The following is a 24,127-nucleotide window of genomic DNA, read 5'->3' on the forward strand; positions in this document are numbered from 1 at the left end:
GCATAAATTGAATGCTTATCCCACAGTTAACAAAGCTTGTAGAGACCGCGCAATTTCGTGGGACTATCACAAATATCTTGTTACTTTTACATCATGTTACATTATATTACTTTTACATCATGTTACATTATATTATACTATGTATATTTACCTTACACAGACACACACACACACACACAAAATACCTGTATGAATAACTCTCCCTCATTGCGCAAATTGTTCAGTTAAATTCGTAGTAGAGTATTTTGTGTTTGTCATAGTATTATTCCATTATATCGTTTTTCGTGGGATTAAATGTAGTTATAATTATCATCTTGTAATTTTGTTAGGTTTGTATTGTTTTTTCCAACATTTGTAAAATTATATGTATAGCCTACATCTTGTCATTTAATCTTAAGAGAATGTGTGTATATGGTTATTATTTAATACTAAGTTATCATTAAACTTTAACGCAAATAATTGCTACAACTAAAAGAGGTGATTCTAGGCTTATTAAAATAAACATAACAAAAACGTTTCATCAGTCAGTGTTTCTTAGACAGGGTCGTTTACGGCATTTTCACTCGCTAAAAATTGCCTTCATCTCATCCTCTGAAGCGGTGGTGAATGATGGTACCAGAAGCTAAAAAAAAGAAAATGGTCGGTAATTTGGATGACGTGCTGCAAAATTTCAGACGCGTGCGTTAGACATTTACTGAAATATGGATAAAATTAAAGTTCGAATCGTTCATTTTCAAGAATAAAAAATTGAGCTGCTGCAGTTAAAGTTGGTCATGTGCTCTTTCATCACGACAATGCGCCTGCACGCACTCCTTACAATTCCAAGTGCTTTCACATCCGTCGTTTTCATCGAATTTGAGCCCCAGGACCAATCCTGAAGAACCGACTTCAATTGTTGAAGTCAGAGCTGAGGCAACCGCTTAATTTATTGAGTTTGACAAATCTCATGATACTGAGCGCATTAAAAGTTGAGTATTCGATAGTCTAGAAAGGTAATCTGTTCTGCTTGCATAATGTGAGAGCGTCATGTTCTAACATGACAAAATTTAGTCGTTGGAGTACGTCCCGGAACGTTGCAGCCGCTAAGTTACCGGTTGAGATTCACGACCGACTCATCGAAATTTCTGCCGATAAAACGTTAAAAATACAATTCACGTTTGAAGATTTAAGAGAATATGGGAATTTAATCGAAGAAGCGTTGAAAATGCTTGTGAGCCACGTCTTACCTCTTTGAAAAGGAATTTTCGTCTACGGTTGCGCCAAAAAACGAAATATAGGAACATAGATCCGCGTATGGAGAAACCATTCAATTTTAAACAAACCCGACTCATCTCGTTAATTTATTTTCTTTACATGCGTACTTATAAATGTTAAGTAAAACGTTTATTTCATTATTTTTTACGTGTAACGTTGTAGGCTAATTTAGAGATCCCCATGGGTCGCGACTTCCAGGTTGAGAAACGCCGGTGTAAATGTATCGAATTGTAAAGTGATTACGTTGAAAAATAAAATAAAAAATTTCTGAAAATCATGTTTTCTTAAACACGCTGAGAACGTTCCGAAAGACCCTCGTAAAAATACTTTGCTCGATCAGACATTTTCTATGAAGTAAAATATAATTTATGTTTAAATATGACGTTTAACAATTTGACGATTAAGATGAACGATTAGAAAAAAGAAATTCCAAAAAAATTAGATTGATCCATCAAAGATACTGACACTAAGTCGTATTTTAATGGCCGAAAAGAATATTTTAAAGCTTTCAGAAAGATTTAATTAAAACCGTTTGCTTTACTTTGTTGAAATAATTCGCTGACCAATTATAGTCGTCATACCTTTATGCCCGATATCCTTTTGAAAATGTTATAGTTTATTTGATATTTCCACACATCACAATAATTTTTATAGGCTGTGATTTTCTTTAAGAAAACTTGTCTGTTTTCTAATAATTGTGTAGTATCTAGTAAATCATGCATATGAAGTGGTTGATGAAAAACCATCGAACAGTGGAATTCCTTTCCTTTGAGGAATCTGATAATATACTTCCATATCCAGAGGGATTTTTGGTGGGACTGACACTCAGTATCTGGAGGTATCCTTAAAGCCTTTCTTCGGATATAATCGTTCGTTTCATTTTGCGATCCTTTCTGATACAATAAATCCCTTTGCTTAATTGTTTTAATCTTTTCTTTTCTTCATCGTTAAGCGATTTTATCCCAGCGACTGTCGGATCCGTGTTACGAAGGTAATGTGTTTTGTGTTGTTTAATGTTTTGAGCGAGAACGAATCAAGTTCGGTGGTTTTACTAAAAGTCTGACTAGAAGTTCATTATCGCCCAATGTCTGACTCGAATCCACTGCTATGAGATCGTCTCGGAATGGACCCGTAACCCGCTGGTTACGGGTCAATTACAAGTAGGTCTTTGGAATTATCTTTTAAGAAGAGAAAAAGATCTAACTGGTACTACTTTAAAGTGAAGAAGAAGGGGTAAATATTTTTAGACCTTTAAAATATTTTTTTTTCCTTTTTTTACAAATTTGTAATCGTTTATTAAAAAAAAAGAAAAAGAAAAAGCTGTCACGTTAAAATTAAACGAATTCATATTTACAATCTATTTATAAATTAAGTTAACAAGTTAGAAATAAAAAAAAAAAGATTATATCAAACATTTTCTTTGGTTTGTATCAAATGGGTGATGTATATTTAAACCATCTTGAAAACGAAATAAGCTAAAACCCCTCAATTTTTAGATAACTCCTTGTTGGTTTTATTTTCGCACTTATTTAGATCAAGTTGTCAGACAAAAAAAATTAACATTCAATGCCATCGGGAAATGACCTTTTTTAGTGTATACTGTGAACCGAGAAACGATTATTGACTCTTGTTCATTATTTCTGCCCCCTCCCTCGACAAATAAATCATCGAAAATCATAAGTATCAGTCCCTGTTTCATGTCTGATATCTCATTACTAATTTGCTATGATAATTATTTTACAATTATTAATTATTAAATTCTTAGTTTATCGGAGAAAAAGCGTGTTTTAGGGTGATGATTTGCAAGTTTAACCAAGTAAAAAGTCGTTTCAAAATCCTATCTACAAAGGACCGGAACGCAACTCACAACTCCTCCTATTTTAAAATAAAAAAAAAAAATAAATATATAACCCCCATTAAAACTTCAGCAGTAAGAGACTGACGTCCAGGCACTGCGATGAATAGGGAGGTAAAATATCCCCCGATAACCTTGCGTTCCGTTAACTACTCCTATAATTATATTTGGAGCGAATATCGTATACTTGTTTTTTTGTTGACATTGTTAGAATGTATTTATCAAATCAGGATTTTACAATGAGTCCTGTTTCATCTACCTTTCTAACACCATTCCGTGCAAATTAGATAATATCGCAACTGTTCAGATTTAATTTAAGCAGATCAATTATATATATTTGGAATAATATGGGGGTAAAATTATTCCTTGAGGTAAACCCCGTGGTATAATAGATTTTATTTACTAGTTTATTATTAAGGAATTAAACGCTAGTAGTTGTAAGCGAAAGGTAATTTATTTACAGTTATATACTGAAGAAAAAACTACACGCAAAAGTTTATGTAAATTTTTCTCTAAGAAAAATATAATTAAACTCTGTATAAACCTAATTTATTGTAAACAAATAATTGATCTTGTTTTTATTTTTACCTATTTTATATTATTAATAAATTTTACGTAGTAAAAATAAGAGAAAATAAATTTAAAAAAAACATTTCACTGCGAGGTAATAATAATAATAATTCATTTAAAAAGCAATAAATAAAAAGATCAGCGAAATAATTTCCAAGCGGCTGCATAAGAAAACCATTCGTGTTATGTAAATTAGTCGATGATGAACGGGTTAAAAAAATTAGATCAAAAAATGATGAGTAGAAGGGATATTTAGATGGAGTGGGGAAATTTCATTCGTCGGAAAGGGAAATTACCTGAGAAACAGTGTAGCAAGACTGGTCGGTTGTTTATTACTGTTATACTCTCTTGTCGTACTGTTAACGTTACGTTCAAACTTCACCTACCTTTAAGAAGTACACGCGCTTGTTTGTCGTCACGTGAACACGATCTGCCCGGTGCTTTTGTTTACTTTTTTTTGTTTTTATTAAATTTATCAAAATTACATCAAGCAAGATGACTTCAAAGTTACGACGTCCGCCTTTATTTACATATACGGATGGAAATACACGTTGTCTTGCGTCTTATCCGACTCAGTTTGTTGCAGCTTCTTGCAAGGTAAATAAATAGATTACTGTTGTTATTATTATTATTAATAAATGTCTTACCTTTTTTTTTGTTTTCCGTAGGAGAGGAAAAAAGCTCTGCCAGCCCCCGACAGGTTAAGCTGCCATCTTGCTTATAATGTCTTATCTGTAATTGTTGTACTTTTCATTCGATTAATATCATCGTATTTTTTTTAAATAAATTAAACAACATATTGTTTTACGTGTTAAATTTCAATAACTGAACATCGCGTTCTGTATTACCGATGTTTGAAGTTTGTCGACGAAAAAGTACATTAAAATTTCTTACCTTTACCCGCTGAAATGTTTTTATTAAATTTAGATCGATAGTTTAAATTATTAATACAAGATGTAATAATCTACTACAATAATAGGTGATGAAAATACTTTAAAAAATGAAATCGAATCCAGTTTTATTTATAACGGATGTTTTTAATGAAATCAAAACATTCCCATCTACGCACCGATAACTTTCATTAGCGAAGTGTTTTTTTTTTGTTTTGTTTATTTTTATAAACAGAAAACCATTAACAAACAAATAAAAAAACCTTAAACTAAATGTTTATTTCTAACGTTTTATCATCAGAAGATAAAAGGATTTAGCCAAAGGAAATATAAAAAAACTGAATTAAAAAACCACTAACATAGCATAGAAAACCATCGGTTTTTGTTTTAATGAATTGGCTTGTTCTTTACGTATAATCTTTCCTGTCAACAGCACATCGTTTGGGGCTCCCTCAAAAGGAAGTGGGCTGTCAGATCGTTGTTTAGCGTGCGTCCGCCCTAAATATGAATCGCGTAGACCGATTTCTCTGGAATTTTGTGAAATAACAGCACGCATTCTTAAAAAAATAAAAGTATTCGTCTGTATCAAACCGGACAACAGAATTGCTTTCGTATAATTTAACAGTATACGAGAAAGGATATTGTTGTGCTTCCGTTGTCATTTTTAATAAATTACTGAACCATTTAATAAAATGCCAAACCATTCTAATTAAAAAATTTTTAAATCCTAGAATTTTGTGCATCCCGTTTAAAGTGTACATAAAAGTATGTCGTCAAATAATTTTCATTAACGCCTTCTGATTTGCGAGTTATTGTATTTCATCTTAAACATTATTTCATTTGAATCACAAATATTAATTAATTATATATTCTGTGTATCTACTCCGATCAAATACATCTGTTCCTGACGTGATCTATAAAATTTATTTTTATGTATCGATCAGATTATTACATTATATGTTTCTCATCCCTGAAAATAAATACCGACAATATAAAAAACATTACTGACGATAAATAAGTATTTACATATTAGACCGTCGACCATAATGATCCCGTAACTTTGAAATACTTCAAAGTTACTTCAACATATTTTACATATTAGAAATATATAACCAAATTTAACCTACGCTCGCTTCGCTCGCTAACCTCGACTAATTAACAGTAATGCTTTGATTATTTAAATAAATAATTGCTATAATTACGGTTATCATTTAAATATTCAAAACATTACTGTGTTAATTAGTCAAGATTAGCGAGCGTAGGTTAAGTTTGGTTAAATTATATTTATAAAATAAATACAAAATATTTATATCGGCTTATATCGGGTGATGTTAAAAATAACTCAAAAGTTTGCAATTTATGGATCGACACGTCAGTATCGAAAAATGCTTACGGTTGAAATGAAAATTTTTTTTATTGTAAATGGTTATATTTTTAAATTTATTTCAGTAACTGTCTGGGTCGTTGTTTCTTATATTTTAACGAAAAGATAAATAATTATTGTAATAGCAGTGTATTGCATTTTAAATTGTCTTTTTAAATGGAATCGCAGCGCGTTAACAACAATCCTTGTTATTTATATAAGCTACTTGTACAAAGGGCTCTGACCCCACGACCACCCGTGTTCATTAAACTCGTCTTGTAAGAAAAAGTTAAGGCTGTTCAGTCTATAAAAGGTATTAGTTTATAATTTCTTCAAAGCAACTGTTAGGTCAGTATAGGACCCGAAACTTTGAGTGTTCTAAGAATGTGAGTTTCAAGTTTCCATCTTAAAAATATTAGGTATAACTGGTTACCCGTACTTTGTACGGGTATAAAAGTATTTTGCCCAGTGCTTATCGTTACCCGACAAACACTTAGTACTTAGTTTCTCATTTTTTTAAAAATAATTTAATTACTCATGATTTTTTTGTCAAATATCCGAAGGCTGGTGCGGCCAGTTGCACATACAGGCAGTGGCAGTGGCTGTGTTGGTTGAGCCGCCGCGTGGTACACCGTCGCACCCCTTAAAAAATAATCGAAATTAAAAAAACCTGAAAGTGGTTTTTAGATTTTTACCTGAAGAGTATTTTAAAAGTCCAAATCTAGTGAATATCTCGCTTACTGTAGTCGGAAATGGAAAAGATTTGCAATCATTGTTCGAAATGTTTTTACCTTTTTTTCACCCCTTTCAAGGTTGAATTTCGAAAAATCTAGAAATTTATTTTTAGATATTGACATGAAGATTACACACATCCAAAAATCAAGTTGATATCTTCATTTTTATCAAGAAATTAAAAAAATAGTAAAGTTTAATTTTATCCCATTTTAAACTTAGAATTTCATCTTATTCCGTAATAAGAACGTATATAAATTTTGATCAATTTATCTTGAGTATATTTAAGCGTCTCCCAGCCATATCAAACGGCTTCGTCGGCAATATTTATTAATAGCAAACTTATTTTCATAAAATCCTACTAAAACTGTAAATAAACATTTTTATTAAAAAAATGTTTATTTAGTCTAGCATCCTATGATGTTAGATTTGTAAAATGTAATTTCCCGTCGCGGCAGGGAATATTTAACCGATCATGACTCTCTTCGTTCGCCCTTCTCGTCTAGCCAGAGGGCTCGCTGGCTAGACGGGAACGGCCCGTACTAGCTCGACTTTAGAAGCTTGAAGCTAGTGCGTCGGGTATGGAAAAAGAATTTTGCAGTATAAGAAAAATGCCATGCCTGATCGGGATTCGAACGCAGGACCTCCAGATGAAAGGCCGAGATGCTAACAATCCGCCAAGGAGAATGACAAATTGTGTTGAGAAGTTGATCTAATTCTGAGGCAGTTGAACTTCAACGACGAAAGAGTATATTTCATATTCTAGTGTGAATGAAAATAAATATTTTTACTTTTACGTCTCAAACTGGTCAGTATTGTGTAACGAAATGAAAATAATAGTAAAATAAAAAATAACGTAATACCAGCGATCGACAGTTTCTACGATGTTCACCCGTAAATAGGTGGCCACCTATTTACGGGTGAACGGTAAGTGCCTGTCATGTCATATTAAAAGGTTAAGACAGTTCCACCAAACCTTCAAAATATCTATATTTTTTCTGCTGAATCTTTTGATTTCTTGATAACTGCTCAACAAGCTGATATTTCATCTCGCTGTCACTTTCTTCATTACGTGTTTATTTTTCGTCCAGTCTGTCTACTCGTTTAATTTTCTTCAATTGCCTTCTTCTCCGTGCTCATGTTTCTAAAATAACTTATTTAACTAAAATAACTCGTTACACCAAAATCAGCTGATTTTTGAAGTTGAGAGTTCTTAGGTTCGAGTCGTTGTAAAGGCAGTCCGTTTTTGTATGGATTTGAATGCTAGACGTGGATACCGGTGTTCTTTGGTGATTGGGTTTCAATCACACGTCTCAGGAACGGTCACCCCGAGTCTGTTCCAGTCTGTATGTTCACCGGTATATTTACATTTATAGTGTAGTCACATCAGGCTTGGCAAACTGATGTCAGTAATTGCACACAATTTGAGAGAGAGAGAGAGAGCGAGCGTGTGTGTGTGTGTGTGTGTGTGTGTGTGTGTGTGTGTGTGTGTGTGTGTGTGTGTGTGTGTGTGTGTGTGTGTGTGTGTGTGTGTGTGTGTGTGTGTGTGTGTGTGTGTGTGTGTGTGTGTGTGTGTGTGTGTGTGTGTGTGTAATAATTTCTTATTTTACTGCATTAGTTTGTTTTTTCATTTAATTTATCAAAAATATTTAATTCTTTTGTTGGTTGTATTGAAAATGATGTTTCGTTTATCTTTAACTAGATGTGTTGTATAATATTACCTTATTAAAATCTGCTGCTAATACTAATGTTAGGATTTAGTTTTTGCAATCTATTCAAACCATTTACTCAGAATCAAATCCTCTAAACGTTTTGTTTTAACAGCTTAAATAATACACTTCAGAGTCAATAGAGTGTAGCACTTGGTTGTAAATAAACTATAATACATGTCGTGTACTCCTACGTTGTTCATACTAACATCAGTTAGTAAAAGTTAGTTTGTTAAAAATGAGATTTAAAAAAAAATTAAGCTTACTTTTAATTCCAATATATTTAAATTACGATTTAAAACAAATAATTAACTAAATGTGATAAAAGTTCATGAGAATTCCATTACTCTGAAGTTTGCTAATTTAAAAAAAAATATATATAAATTTGAAAATGGTTAATTTATATTTTCCTTTCAATGTATATATATATATACACACATAACACGCGTGCGCGCGCACACACTTTTTTGCCGTAATGTTTTATTTACAATCGGTTCAAATTTACCGAAACCATAAGTAAATTTGTATACCAAAAAAAAAAAACATGTCAAAGAGGGTTCACGTGTTTATTCAGTCTCATTTTGTACCGAATCGCTGTATCTCCTGTAGAACGATTCGCGATACCAAATAATCGTGTATTTCAGTGTTTTTCGCAAACCACAGCGCTTCTGTTATATTAATAGTTTGTTCCGGAATCGCTGTACGACTTTGATGAAATAGAGTTATGTCTTTAAATACTAAATTTTGATAGTTTGTAGAAAAATCCGAGAATATAACAAGAAATATACACAAATTCTCGTTAATTTTTTTTTAGTTACGTTCCAAAAAAAATATGGGACAGGAATAAGAAGCCTTACCGCAGATTGACTAAAGAAAAATTCTTATTCGATCGATACCACAAGAGCAATTTCATAAGTTATATGTTAATTATTTTCCTATCCTATCCCGAAATCTTCCTAAGAGTTCCGTTATCAGTTATGATATTTTCGTGCTAAATTATGTAATATTTAACAGAAGTATATCCTTTCCACAATAATGAGCTACAATCCTTTTGGAGATTATTTCTATTTCATTACCTTCCTTAGAAATTAGCTTTTGAAAATTCTTATTTGTACATTATTCAAATTTGTACCTAAGAAGTAGTACTGACGTTATAAGTATTTTAGTATCTTCGAAAGTTAAAGTTTTCTTAATGTCTCCTTAACTGCGGTAGCAAAAATATTTTGGAAAGCTCTTAAATGACGTCATAACGAATTAAGGAATGTTAAATTATGATCTTAATATATTCACTCCATAAACAATGACTTTCTCTATTTGGATTCTTTTTTTTTTAAATAATGATTTTTGCGTTTTATTTTTTCTTTTCGTTTTTGAAAAAAAGAATAAACTACTGCATTTCATAATTAGATTATCTTAACTTTACTACCGAGGATAGATTATATTATCCGGAAAAAATTGTAAGGTAACCGTATGTTTAATTAAAAAAAAATAGGTAAAATTAAAATCAATTTAAAAATAGTTACTTAATGTAATTTAAAAATAATTTTTACGATCTCCTTTGAGTAGTATTAAATTCAGTAGTATTAGAGATAAAGATTTCATCTGATTGATGTTTTTGCTATTTTCGTTATAAATATTTAATAAGATTATTTCCGTGATGGAACAACTCTGAAATTTTAATTATTTTTTCATAAAAGGTGCCTTCTCAGAAAGCAGAGATCGTTGTAGAAGAAAATGGTGATCGTAAAAAAATGACAAACCACTGAGTGTAAAAAACTGTTTAAATTAATTTTAACAAAATTATTCTATTCTGCTGCTAGGAAACAATTTGTTAAATTGCATATTTAATAATATATATTATATTTGAGATACATATATATATATATATATATATATATATAATTAATGTATACGGTAATGCATAGACAGGCTCTAGGAATCTAGGAACGTAAAGATGTATCCAATTTTCTGTGAGTTCCATCTTTTTAATGGAGTGAAAATCGAGTATTACAATCAATTTATACATTTTAGGGTCCAAGACCCTAAAATGTATAAATTTGAAAAAACCCTGATAACCCATTTTTAACACGATCCCCATATTTTTGCCTTTAATTCTCTTCTAGCTATATTCGCCGGGAAATTAAAAGTTACAAAATTTCTGTAAAAATTATTATTGTGAATCACATTAAGTTTAAAAATATGATTGTAATGCACGATTTTCACTCCATTAAAAAGATGGAACTCACAGAAAATTGGATACATCTTTACGTTCCTAGATTCCTAGAGCCTGTCTATGCATTACCGTATACATTAATTTTATATATATATATATATATATATATATATATATATATATATATATATCTCAAATATAATATATATTATTAAATATGCAATTTAACAAATTGTTTCCTAGCTAGAAGAGAATTAAAGGCAAAAATATGGGGATCGTGTCAAAAATGGGATATCAGGGTTTTTTCAAATTTATACATTTTAGGGTCCAACTAATTCATCTAGTGAAAAAAAAACATATATATGTTTGTATGTGCATATATCTGTGCGTGTACATAAGTAAACGTAACATGTCGTGTATGGGGCACTGATAATATTATTTTCAAAATTCAATAGGGGACGGGGGATAACGAAAAAAGTTAGATTTCTTTCGGAGGCATACAGAGAAAACTTTAAAGCAGATTTGTTTCCTTGAATTCATATACACCATATGTATACCTAAAAAATATCAGCCCTACTTCTTTTTTTTTTTTTTTTTTGTCTTCAGTCATTTGACTGGTTTGATGCAGCACTCCAAGATTCCCTATCTAGTGCTAGTCGTTTCATTTCAGTATACACTCTACATCCTACATCCCTAACAATTTGTTTTACATATTCCAAACGTGCCCTGCCTACACAATTTTTCCCTTCTACCTGTCCTTCCAAAATTAAAGCGACTATTCCAGGATGCCTTAGTATGTGGCCTATAAGTCTGTCTCTTCTTTTAACTATATTTTTCCAAATGCTTCTTTCTTCATCTATTTGCCGCAATACCTCCTCATTTGTCACTTTATCCACCCATCTGATTTTTAACATTCTCCTATAGCACCGCATTTCAAAAGCTTCTAATCTTTTCTTCTCAGATACTCCGATTGTCCAAGTTTCACTTCCATATAAAGCGACACTCCAAACATACACTTTCAAAAATCTTTTCCTGACATTTAAATTAATTTTTGATGTAAACAACTTATATTTCTTATTGAAGGCTCGTTTAGCTTGTGCTATTCGGCATTTTATATCGCTCCTGCTTCGTCCATCTTTAGTAATTCTACTTCCCAAATAACAAAATTCTTCTACCTCCATAATCTTTTCTCCTCCTATTTTCACATTCAGTGGTCCATATTTGTTATTTCTACTACATTTCATTACTTTTGTTTTGTTCTTGTTTATTTTCATGCGATAGTTCTTGCGTAGGACTTCATCTACGCCATTCATTGTTTCTTCTAAATCCTTTTTAGTCTCGGCTAGAATTACTATATCATCAGCAAATCGTAGCATCTTTATCTTTTCACCTTGTACTGTTACTCCGAATCTAAATTGTTCTTTAACATCATTAACTGCTAGTTCCATGTAAAGATTAAAAAGTAACGGAGATAGGGAACATCCTTGTCGGACTCCCTTTCTTATTAGGGCTTCTTTCTTATGTTCTTCAATTGTTATTGTTGCTGTTTGGTTCCTGTACATGTTAGCAATTGTTCTTCTATCTCTGTATTTGAACCCTAATTTTTTTAAAATGCTGAACATTTTATTCCAGTCTACGTTATCGAATGCCTTTTCTAGGTCTATAAACGCCACGTATGTTGGTTTGTTTTTCTTTAATCTTCCTTCTACTATTAATCTGAGGCCTAAAATTGCTTCCCTTGTCCCTATACTTTTAAAAGTATAGTATATTACTTTTAAAACTATCCCTACTTCTTAAAATTGAAATATGTTTTTTGTTCTTTTGCTGTATCTCTTTTCAGTTTAAATATTTTTCAAAATTATTTCAATGTTTTACTTTATATATAGAGCGCTATCAAGAATTGTTAATAAGCTTTTTAAATTATAAACTCTGGACCTAAAATGCAGAAAAAGATTTTGCGATGAAAAAACTGTACAAGGTATTGTAAAGTCTTGCAATATTTTGCGAGTTTTTTTTATTATCGTTGCATTACATACGAAACTAAAGGGATGATCATTATTTCAATCTGTGTTCATTATAGTATAGCGTATGTTCAGTTTTTGGTCAAGGTTTTATTCGATCTTTCGGTGGACACTTTATTTTTAGCAGTTGTTAAAACTGAATTCGAATGTTTTCTTTTCGGTTGGCATGGTTACATAGTTTATGTTTTTATCAACACGTTATAAATATATATGCTCAGTTTTTTTTTTGGTGTAATCTTCCCAGATTTTGTAATACGATCTACAATTATTTCGTTTGTTTAATTCATGATTTTTATGTTTTGTGTTATTTATATATATTTTTTCATAATACCTGACGTACATATTAAACTATTTTTTCTATATTCACAACTGTATTTGTGTTCCAAGTGTTTTATAATGTTTTCAAATAATTACCCAATCCAGACCATCAGATCCTACCAAAAAAATATTATTTTTGTACTTTTAAATTTACCAACTGGGGATACATTTTAACAACAAATTTTCAAGCTCTCAAAATTAAGGAACATGAAATTTTATTTTTCTTTTCAAATTTCTTAAAAAAAAAAAATGAAAGTTGAGGATTCCTTTTTATATCTTGCTGGAAATATTTGTTTTGGATTTTACTATCGGAAGATTTATTTTTAGAGTAAAAAGAATTTTCCCACAAATAATTACGAGATTATTTGTCAATCAAAGGGGCTTTCAATGAGATGATACAAGCTACATCGTTTCATTTTAAAAATATAAGTTTTCAACCCTTGAAAATAGAGAAAACATTTAAGGGCGAAATTTTGTGTTAAAAAATAATTTCCACATTTTTAATCCGCAGATTATGATTATTTCAAGTGGTTTAAGAAGTAATATCACGTATTTTGTAGTTATTTTTGTCGGACTGAAAATTAAGAAAAAGTGTTACCCCAAATGGTTTTTCGCACCTCCGTGCGAAGGGATGGGTGGATTTTAATTTTCTTTTCACCAGAAGTCATTATTTTTTTCGGGTTATCAATTAATGTAATTAAATGTTATTATTTAAGATTTTTGAGATGGGGTAGGTGTAATGAAAGGGTGGGTTCCACCCCTTTGAAAATAATTTTAAAAAGTTTCCCTCCGAGAAATGTATTCATACCTGCAAACAGAAATACGATAGATAATAGTAATAAAAAACCTTAATAATAATAATAATAATAATAATAAAACCTTAATTTAAATAATCTTTTAAAATAATAAAAATCGTTGACAGGGAAAATTTATTTTTATTTAAATAATAAAAAAATAAAAGAGCGATTCGGTTAATTAGATATAAAAATACAAAATACCACGTACGTAAACAATTTTTTAATAATTAATTGTATAAAAATTCATTGAGAATTATCATTTTTTAATAAATTTTCAGGACATGTTCTAGTGGAGAAAATAATGAAGAATGTTTGTATAAACATTTTTATAAAATATTTAATTATTTTGTTGTAATACTGAAAAATTTGTTTCCTGTGTTTTTTAAAAACCTTAAAAATTGTTAAGTTTATTTTTAAATTCTACGGATTTTATTCGAACCATTTTACTCAGAATTAAATTCTTTATAAGTTTTGCTTAAAACTTTAAGGTATTTATTACTAATTTAACCAAGTTATTGTACGATAAACGTAAAATAGTGTGTTTTTCATCACCAATCTTTTGTCTTTTACACCAAATTTCTCGAAACCTATTAAAAATCCAGTTCTGGAACTTATTTTTTCAATTTTTCAGGTCAGATTTTATGTAAAATCACAAATTGTACGCCTTAATTTGATCCCAAGAATTACAGTCTGGCTTCATTTTAACGAAGACGTAAAATCAGGACGAAACCTTTCGCCAGCCGACATTCACAACGAAGCGTTTCCGAACTTACGTTTATATGAACTTTCTTTATTTTCACCAGTAGAATGTGTCCTGAAAGTTAGTTACATTCTTCTTGAATCACTCTGTATATTTACCGTAATCACCCGTTCATTATTAATTAAACATCAGTTTATTTTATAAATATTGCTACTATTATTTATATAACATTTTCATAATTTAATTTGTACGCGTTAGACTACTAACCTAAATCTTTTATATTCAGTATCGGTTATTATTTGTACGGTTCAGGTGCTTTTATCAGTGCGTATACCTTCATTATAATTAAATCTTATTTTTATTAAGAATGAATGTTTTATTAGTTAATAAAATCAATCGTCTATTTTAAGAAGAGGCGGGAAAAGAAAGAGAATAAGTGTTTTTGCTTAACTTTCATTGTTATGTTTCGTTGCGAATGAATTTATGAACTGTGAAATCGAGGTACTTTTTTTTTAATAGGTATAAATTTATACGTAAAATCTCTTTCAAATATCGTAAAACAATTTACATTATTAAAAGTTTACTTTATCATCGTTAAATAAGAGAAAAAAGCAGTATATTCTACCAACGAAATATCTATTGTTTTATTTCAATCATTTTTATTCTTATTTAGAAAATTAAAACTGTTTATATTTATTTACCGGTTACACAAACGTAACAAAAGTAGAATCTTTCATCGGTATAACTACTGTAATACAAAAATCCTTTTACAGAAATCATAATTTGTGTTCGTAATCTGAATTTACTATATCTATTTTTATTATTATTATTTGTAAATTTGTGATGTTTGTTCGAGACTTATGACGCTAGAATCAGGTTATTTAGCGATAAAAGTGCCGTATTATAATGTTCTGTATTCTTCAAGTATTTGCTAGTTTAACTGCTTGCGTTAAATGGTTTATCTTGTTTGGACATATTAAATAGGAAATAGTAAATGTCATTGACTATACGTATATGACTGTGTATATGTATATATAAAAAATAGAGTATCCATTTTATGTATTTTATTATATCCGATTTATATAAATTGTATAATACTGACGGCGCCAGATGTTAAGAAAATATTTTACTATGCCACCTACATAGCGCTATAGCAGAGCTACAGCTGTAGAAGGGAAAATAGACTATTGTAATCGGTCCAAATTGAACATATGTGGTTTCCACTGGATCTTGACATTTTGACACCTAAGAAAAATACCAAAAACCCGGATGTAAATTTTCCGGATTTAATGTTATGTAGGTGTGTGTGTGTGTGTGTGTGTGTACGGTGGCGGCCTCTAAATCATTTTATATCTCCAGAGCTAGTAGACCGATATTGACCGAACTTGGTCTGATTATTTCTATATACGGGGCATTGATGCCATTAAATTTTCAACTTAAAAGATGTAGAGGGTCAGGCTGTTGAGAGCAAGGTCACCCTCAGTATCTCGAGATTTCGCCTAATTAAGATAATTTTTTTTTTTTTGGGGGGCACAATTGTTAATTATAAATTAACAATATTTCAAAAAAAAGATTTTGCAAAATCGGCCCTCCACCCTGAAAAATTCTCTAAACTACTGCTATATTGTGACGTCACACGCGAGCAGTAGAATTAAATAAATGAATAATATTCAAAAAGGTAACTAATAAGTATAAAAAAGTAACTCGGTCTGGTTGGGTAACGAGCTCGATCGCCCGGTCCACTCGGTACCTGGTGCGTTAAGTCTCGGGGCTACACCAGTCTGCCGACCGTCCTAGCGACATTTGTTCTATGTAAGATTTGAAATTACATTTATGTAATATGCCTACCGTGGCGGTAGGGTACGGTGGTACCGTGGCGGTAATTGCGGGTCCCACACCCGCATGAATTAAATACGGTATGCGCGCGAGTTTTAGTTAGAATTATTGAATTAAATACAATATTTAAGAAAGGGAGTCCGACAAGGATGTTCCGTATCTCCATTACTTTTTAATCTTTACATGGAACTAGCAGTTAATGATGTTAAAGAACAATTTAGATTCGGAGTAACAGTACAAGGTGAAAAGATAAAGATGCTACGATTTGCTGATGATATAGTAATTCTAGCCGAGAGAAAAAAGGATTTAGAAGAAACAATGAACGGCATAGATGAAGTCCTACGCAAGAACTACCGCGTGAAAATAAACAAGAAGAAAACAAAAGTAATGAAATGTAGTAGAAATAACAAAGATGGACCACTGAATGTGAAAATAGGAGGAGAAAAGATTATGGAGGTAGAAGAATTTTGTTATTTGGGAAGTAAAATTACTAAAGATGGACGAAGCAGGAGCGATATAAAATGCCGAATAGCACAAGCTAAACGAGCCTTCTGTAAGAAATATAATTTGTTTACGTCAAAAATTAATTTAAATGTCAGGAAAAGATTTTTGAAAGTGTATGTTTGGAGTGTCGCTTTTATGGAAGTGAAACTTGGACGATCGGAGTATCCGAGAAGAAAAGATTAGAAGCTTTTGAAATGCGGTGCTATAGGAGAATGTTAAAAATCAGACGGGTGGATAAAGTGACAAATGAAGAGGTATTGCGGCAAATAGATGAAGAAAGAAGCGTTTGGAAAAATATAGTTAAAAGAAGAGACAGACTTATAAGCCACATACTAAGGCATCCTGGAATAGTCGCTTTAATATTGGAAGGACAAGTAGAAGGGAAAAATTGTGTAGGCAGGCCACGTTTGGAATATGTAAAACAAATTGTTAGGGTTTTAGGATATAGAGGGTATACTGAAATGAAACGACTAGCACTAGATAGGGAATCTTGGAGTGCTGCATCAAACCAGTCAAATGACTGAAGACAAAAAAAAAGACAAAAAAAAAATTTTAATTAAGTTTGTGTATAAGCCGTGCATCAGAAATAACCAAGGACTTTCCCTGAACGGGCTTTAGCCGCGTGACAAGTCGATATCATCAGTAAAATCCACAACTCTAACGCATAAATCAGCTACAAGGGGACTTAATTGCTTGTTATCACTAGTTTATATATATATATATTTTTTTTTTTAACAATTTTATTATAATTACTGGTGATTTAATTAAATCATCGAAATGTGTATTTAATTTTTGATTTTTACTAATTTTTATTAGTTTTTGAATATTTCCAATAAACGTTGATTGTCGATATTGTTGGTGTTTAAATTTAACAATAATTCTTGTTATATGAGTGAGGTAAGTGATTACAGTCAATCAACAGTCGATTTTAACAGGCTGTTTCCCTATCTTTCCTCTACCCTTTCAATTTTTAACGAAGTAAAATTTTATAAAACCATTTCTTTATACTTTTACGAAACAATGAGGCACTAATTTTGTACAAAATTAAAAATGGAAGAGCAACTTGTACCATTTTGATTTTTCGTATAGTGGATTTATAGAGAATAGTTTTAGTACGATGAAAGTATTTAAGTTATTTAAAATTCCAAAATTTTAATTCAATCGGATTTAAAGATGGGGATAAGTATTTCTAAATAGTTTTTGCCTCACATCTGAAAAAGAGATGGAAATTTTGCACAAATGTCTGGATATATATGAGTTTTGTTCTCATTTTCACTTAACGAGTGAATAACAATATTCATATTTTATTTTATTATGCCGAATAACGTTGCACCAAATTGAGTCAACATTAAAGTAAATTTCTTTAAGAAAATTTTTAAGCTCCAGAAAACATAGGGGCTGAATGGGATCCTTACTTAAAATATAAATCGTTTTAAAAATTAATTTTCAAGATTATAAATCTAAATGTATTTAATATTAATATCGACAAAATAGGAACTTTTAAAAAATAGGATTTGACTTACGTTTTTTAGAAAGAACAGAATTTTTACCACGGTACGGTATTACTTTTGGTCTCACGATGGAAACGGGGTTGAAAATAAATTTTCCTTACGTTTTCAGGTATGAGGAGTACAAAAATACTATTCATGTATAAAATTTTGCGGCTCGAAAATCTTCAAAATTAACGCGTCGATTTCACTGAAATTTAGTTAACGCTCTAATGGTGTATCTATACTTGTGCTTGTGTAAATTTTATAAAGATTGGTCGAGTTGTTCTTGAGTTACCCCCAATTTAAGGTCGAAAAGATTTTAGCGGGGCAAGTTAGAAACGGGGTTCATTATGATGCTGCAAGTTGGAACGTTGACGTTTATTTATCAGCGGTGTCAATTGTTAATAACATTAAACCAAATTTAAAAAAATATTTAAAGAAAATTAAATCAAAGAAAAATCATTCTTCTTGCGCAGAACTGCGTAAGAGTTTTTTTTTATAATTTCTGATACTTTTCATGTTTTTTTAAGTTTTGGCACTATTAAAAATGTTGTATGAAGTATTTGTTAAAAAAGGAGATCGAATGGAACCCAAACTTTTCTCTGAAAAATGTGAATTTTTTTATTTTTATGTTTCAAATATACTATAATTTTGATGACAATAGTAATTTGATCAGTAGCGTCAACCGGGGCCCGAGAAAAAATTTTGATTTTTTTCTCATTTGTTCTTTTAATACTGCATAATTTTTTAAGATTGACTCAAGGAGATAAAGTCTGACCCAAAGGTTTTTACTCAACATTTTGATGTCAGCAGTTATTCTTTAAGGATTGAAAGAAGGAAAATAGTAGCAACACAAAGATCATTATGTCCCGATGAGTTTTTTTTTTTTTTTTTTTTTTTGTCTTCAGTCATTTGACTGGTTTGATGCAGCTCTCCAAGATTCCCTATCTAGTGCTAGTCGTTTCATTTCAGTATACCCTCTACATCCTACATCCCCAACAATTTGTTTTACATACTCCAAACGTGGCCTGCCTACACAATTTTTCCCTTCTACCTGTCCTTCCAATATTAAAGCGATTATTCCAGGATGCCTTAGTATGTGGCCTATAAGTCTGTCTCTTCTTTTAACTATATTTTTCCAAATGCTACTTTCTTCATCTATTTGCCGCAATACCTCTTCATTTGTCACTTTATCCACCCGTCTGATTTTTAACATTCTCCTATAGCACCGCATTTCAAAAGCTTCTAATCTTTTCTTCTGAGATACTCCGATCGTCCAAGTTTCACTTCCATATAAAGCGACACTCCAAACATACACTTTCAAAAATCTTTTTCTGACATTTAAATTCATTTTTGATGTAAACAGATTATATTTCTTACTGAAGGCTCGTTTAGCTTGTGCTATTCGGCATTTTATATCGCTCCTGCTTCGTCCATCTTTAGCAATTTTACTTCCCAAATAACAAAATTCTTCTACCTCCGTAATCTTTTCTCCTCCTATTTTCACATTCAGTGGTCCATCTTTGTTATTTCTACTACATTTCATTACTTTTGTTTTGTTCTTGTTTATTTTCAAGCGATAGTTCTTGCGTAGGACTTCATCTATGCCGTTCATTGTTTCTTCTAAATCCTTTTTACTCTCGGCTAGAATTACTATATCATCAGCAAATCGTAGCATCTTTATCTTTTCACCTTGTACTGTTACTCCGAATCTAAATTGTTCTTTAACATCATTAACTGCTAGTTCCATGTAAAGATTAAAAAGTAACGGCGATAGGGAACATCCTTGTCGGACTCCCTTTCTTATTAGGGCTTCTTTCTTATGTTCTTCAATTGTTATTGTTGCTGTTTGGTTCCTGTACATGTTAGCAATTGTTCTTCTATCTCTGTATTTGAACCCTAATTTTTTTAAAGTGCTGAACATTTTATTCCAGTCTACGTTATCGAAAGCCTTTTCTAGGTCTATAAACGCCAAGTATGTCGGTTTGTTTTTCTTTAATCTTCCTTCTACTATTAATCTGAGGCCTAAAATTGCTTCCCTTGTCTCTATACTTTTCCTGAAACCAAATTGGTCTTCTCCTAACACTTCTTCCACTCTCCTCTCAATTCTTCTGTATAAAATTCTAGTTAAGATTTTTGATGCATGACTAGTTAAACTAATTGTTCTGTATTCTTCACATTTATCTGCCCCTGCTTTCTTTGGTATCATAACTATAACACTTTTTTTGAAGTCTGATGGAAATTCCCCTTTTTCATAAATATTACACACCAGTTTGTATAATCTATCAATCGCTTCCTCACCTGCACTGCGCAGTAATTATACAGGTATTCCGTCTATTCCAGGAGCCTTTCTGTCATTTAAATCTTTTAATGCTCTCTTAAATTCAGATCTCAGTATTGTTTCTCCCATTTCATCCTCCTCAACTTCCTCTTCTTCCTCTATAACACCATTTTCTTAAAACAGGATTTTTTTTAATGATATGTTTTATAATTAGTTTAAACACTGTTTGATGTTCTGATTTATGTGATCATGGAACTGTAGAATTTAGGCGAGGGATTATTTATTTATAGGTTACCTGCTTTTTTTTCTACCACTTGACAGGATGTTTTGGCCTTGTAACAGTAAATAATTAATAGTTAACTTATACGACATGTGATCTACGGTTTATTTAAAATAAATTGAATTGTTTTGTTTCTTGGTATCTTTATTTTAATAATTAGTTGGAATAATTCAAGATGATGCTGCTTACATTTTAACAAGCGTTTATTAATTCTCTGACATGATTTTTAGTTAGTAATGATACACGTGAAAGATACTTATATTTCATTTTGGACCAGATCTAATTTTTTTTTCAAACACAACGAGGTAACCGTATTTAATGTAACCATGAAATGTCTAAGTGTTAATGATTTTTCTAAAACTAAAATAGTAATCTAAATAGGTTGAATGTTTAAATTTATTAAAATAATAGTTACTCTGGAGAATAGCCATAAATATGTCATCTTCGTTAACGTAATAACCTTAAACGTTTAGAAGCTTTAGCAGATTTTTTTTTGCGGGGAAGTGATGAACATTTACATGCCTTTAGTAGAGAAATTAATCCTGATATATATGTAACTTAAAAAAGATCCAGTTTTTATTTATTTATATAGATATGCTGAATGTCTTTTGTGTATTTTTATTATTTGTTATTAAAATATATATTTTTTTAATGTTTATGTGCATTCTTGTGCCAGCTGATCAGGTATTGTTATTTCTAAAATATATTTTTATTATATACATTACAATAGTTATAAAAAAAAAAACACAATTTTAGCATTGAAAAATTCAGGAAGGATGCTGTGTACATGCGTATGTATGTTGGGATGTGTTTGTCTGATTTCAACAGATCGGGGAATCGACTCGGATAAAATTTGGCACGATGATTTCTGTATTTTGGAGTATTGCTTCGTTTAATTTTTATCACAATCGATCAAGATGGCAGGGAAATACGAACCTTATGGTTCCCGTATTTTAAAGTTTTACTCAAAAAAAAAAAAAAAGGTAAATATTTTCACTTAATACCCATTCCTTACCTAAGATAATTTGTCATGGTGTTGGTCTTATAATATCCCTAACATCCCGTAAAATGGTAGGATAGGGAGAAAAATCGTTTTTACTAACTTTTCGAAGAAAGGTACGTGTTACTTTCGGTTGCAGAGTGGGATTGAGGAGTGAAAATGAATTTTCTTATGTTTTGAGATATGAGATTTATGAAAATCCCATTCACTTAATATGTAATTTATATACACACACACACATAAGGAAATTATATATATATATATATATATATATATATATATATATATATATATATATATATAAGGCAATATTTTGTTGAAAATTCAAGTACTTCATAAAATGATCAACCAAGTAACTTTTGAAAACGATATTTTGATTCACAATAAATTATAACTATTCACGAAAAAACACAACATAATTCACGTCTAGCTGATTTTTATGCTTATTAGTCAAAAATTAAGTGTATGTTTGGAGTGTCGCTTTATATGGAAGTGAAACTTGGACAATCGGAGTATCTGAGAAGAAAAGATTAGAAGCTTTTGAAATGCGGTGCTATAGGAGAATGTTAAAAATCAGATGGGTGGATAAAGTGACAAATGAAGAGGTATTGCGGCAAATAGATGAAGAAAGAAGCATTTGGAAAAATATAGTTAAAAGAAGAGACAGACTTATAGGCCACATACTAAGGCATCCTGGAATAGTCGCTTTAATATTGGAAGGACAGGTAGAAGGGAAAAATTATGTAGGCAGGCCACGTTTGGAGTATGTAAAACAAATTGTTGGGGATGTAGGATGTAGAGGGTATACTGAAATGAAACGACTAGCGCTAGATAGGAAATCTTGGAGAGCTGCATCAAACCAGTCAAATGACTGAAGACAAAAAAAAAAGTCAAAAATTAATTATATTTTCATTCGTACATTTATTTATAACATCACCAACTGATGATGCGAATAGTCCGCGAAAGTCCTTTTGGAGGTTTTATAAATTAATCTTTAAACTGTGTTTTGGTGTTTATTTAATTTGTAATATTTTATGTATATGTATATATACGCCTATGTATAAAATCTGGGGTTCGAAAATCTCCACAAAAGATTTGATTATTTCATTGAAATTTAAACATGCTACAGTTATGTACCTAAATTTTGCATGTGAAAATTTGATGAAAATTGGTTGAGTCGTTTTTGAGTAACGCTCAATTTAAGGTCGATAACAGAATGAGGTTATGTTGTCTGTGTAGTGATTTATTTTTTATACGCACTTACGTATGAGTCACAGTGATGAGCAAGTTGAAATTTTATGCTTGTGTGTTGGGAATACTCGTTAATCGAACGTATGGAGCGCATTGTATTCTGAAAAGTGGGATTCTGATTGCGTAATACAGAGGGCATCGGAAACGAAAGTCGTTCTTCTTGAGCAGAACTACGTTAATGTTTTTTTTAAATTTTTTTTTATTTTTTAACTCAAAGTTGTATTGACCTCATTACATCTTGTATTAATTAAATGATTCTATTAAATTACTATGTCGCTTTGATTATATATTTCGGCAATTTCATTCACAGGTACAGGATAAGTTTTTTTTTTCTTTTTTCCTCAATTGCTTGATATTTTCAGAATGGATTAACCAATTTTTATGAAATTCTGTATGATGACTGCTAAATATGGGTGATAAGTGCCATTTAACTTTGGTTTTGGGAGATAAATCACCATGGAAACCGTATCACAAAATCTTAATCAAAGAATAAAATAATTTTATTTACATAATTCTTTATTTACAAATTTTAATACTCACTACTTTATTTTCCTTTTAAGTAGTAGTCTATTGAGTGTGAAGCTCTCGGTAGCTAGACCAGCATAACTCTCCCGGATTCACCGGGAAATGTATGGAACTCTTTGTCGATAGCTTTTTCCTGGTCTCAGTTGTTCGTTTCGTTAATTCCTTGTACGAAGTAAAGGAAGTATTGTGATCGCGAACAATTTCGGTTTTCAGATTTCAACGGAAATATTTATTTTGACCATCCCTGAATTCATTTTGAATAGTTTCGCCGTGACGTATGTACGTATCTCGCATAACTAATAAACGATTAGTCGTAGGATGTTGAAATTTTTGATTTAGGATTTCTAACATCTAGTTTTGCACCTATCTTTTTGATTACAATAGACAGGAAAAATGTACAAAAAAGTCCAAAATCCAAAAAGATTTGGATTTTGGAATTTTTTTAACTGCAGTAATAACCTCTCATTTAGAGCTTTTCAATGATAAATCATAAGCGGAACTTATTTTCATTGGTTCCAGAGTTATATCCAAATGAAATATTTGAATCTTACAAGGATATATCGTTACGAAACTTCATC

General features: G+C 31.0%; 1 protein-coding gene across 1 annotated transcript in view; it reads left to right on the forward strand.

The window, feature by feature from the left end:
* The first annotated feature begins 4,003 nt into the window (after positions 1–4,003).
* LOC142326625 (protein phosphatase 1 regulatory subunit 14B) overlaps positions 4,004–24,127 on the forward strand; it is a 632,498-nt gene continuing 612,374 nt past the window's right edge. Inside the window, exon 1 of the mRNA XM_075369219.1 lies at positions 4,004–4,276. Coding sequence (XP_075225334.1) covers positions 4,175–4,276 — 102 coding nt within the window. The 5' untranslated portion in view covers positions 4,004–4,174. The remainder of the gene's footprint in view (positions 4,277–24,127) is intronic.

This window comes from Lycorma delicatula, chromosome 6, assembly GCF_047948215.1.
Source record: "Lycorma delicatula isolate Av1 chromosome 6, ASM4794821v1, whole genome shotgun sequence".
Classification (NCBI taxonomy): Eukaryota; Metazoa; Arthropoda; class Insecta; order Hemiptera; family Fulgoridae; genus Lycorma; species Lycorma delicatula.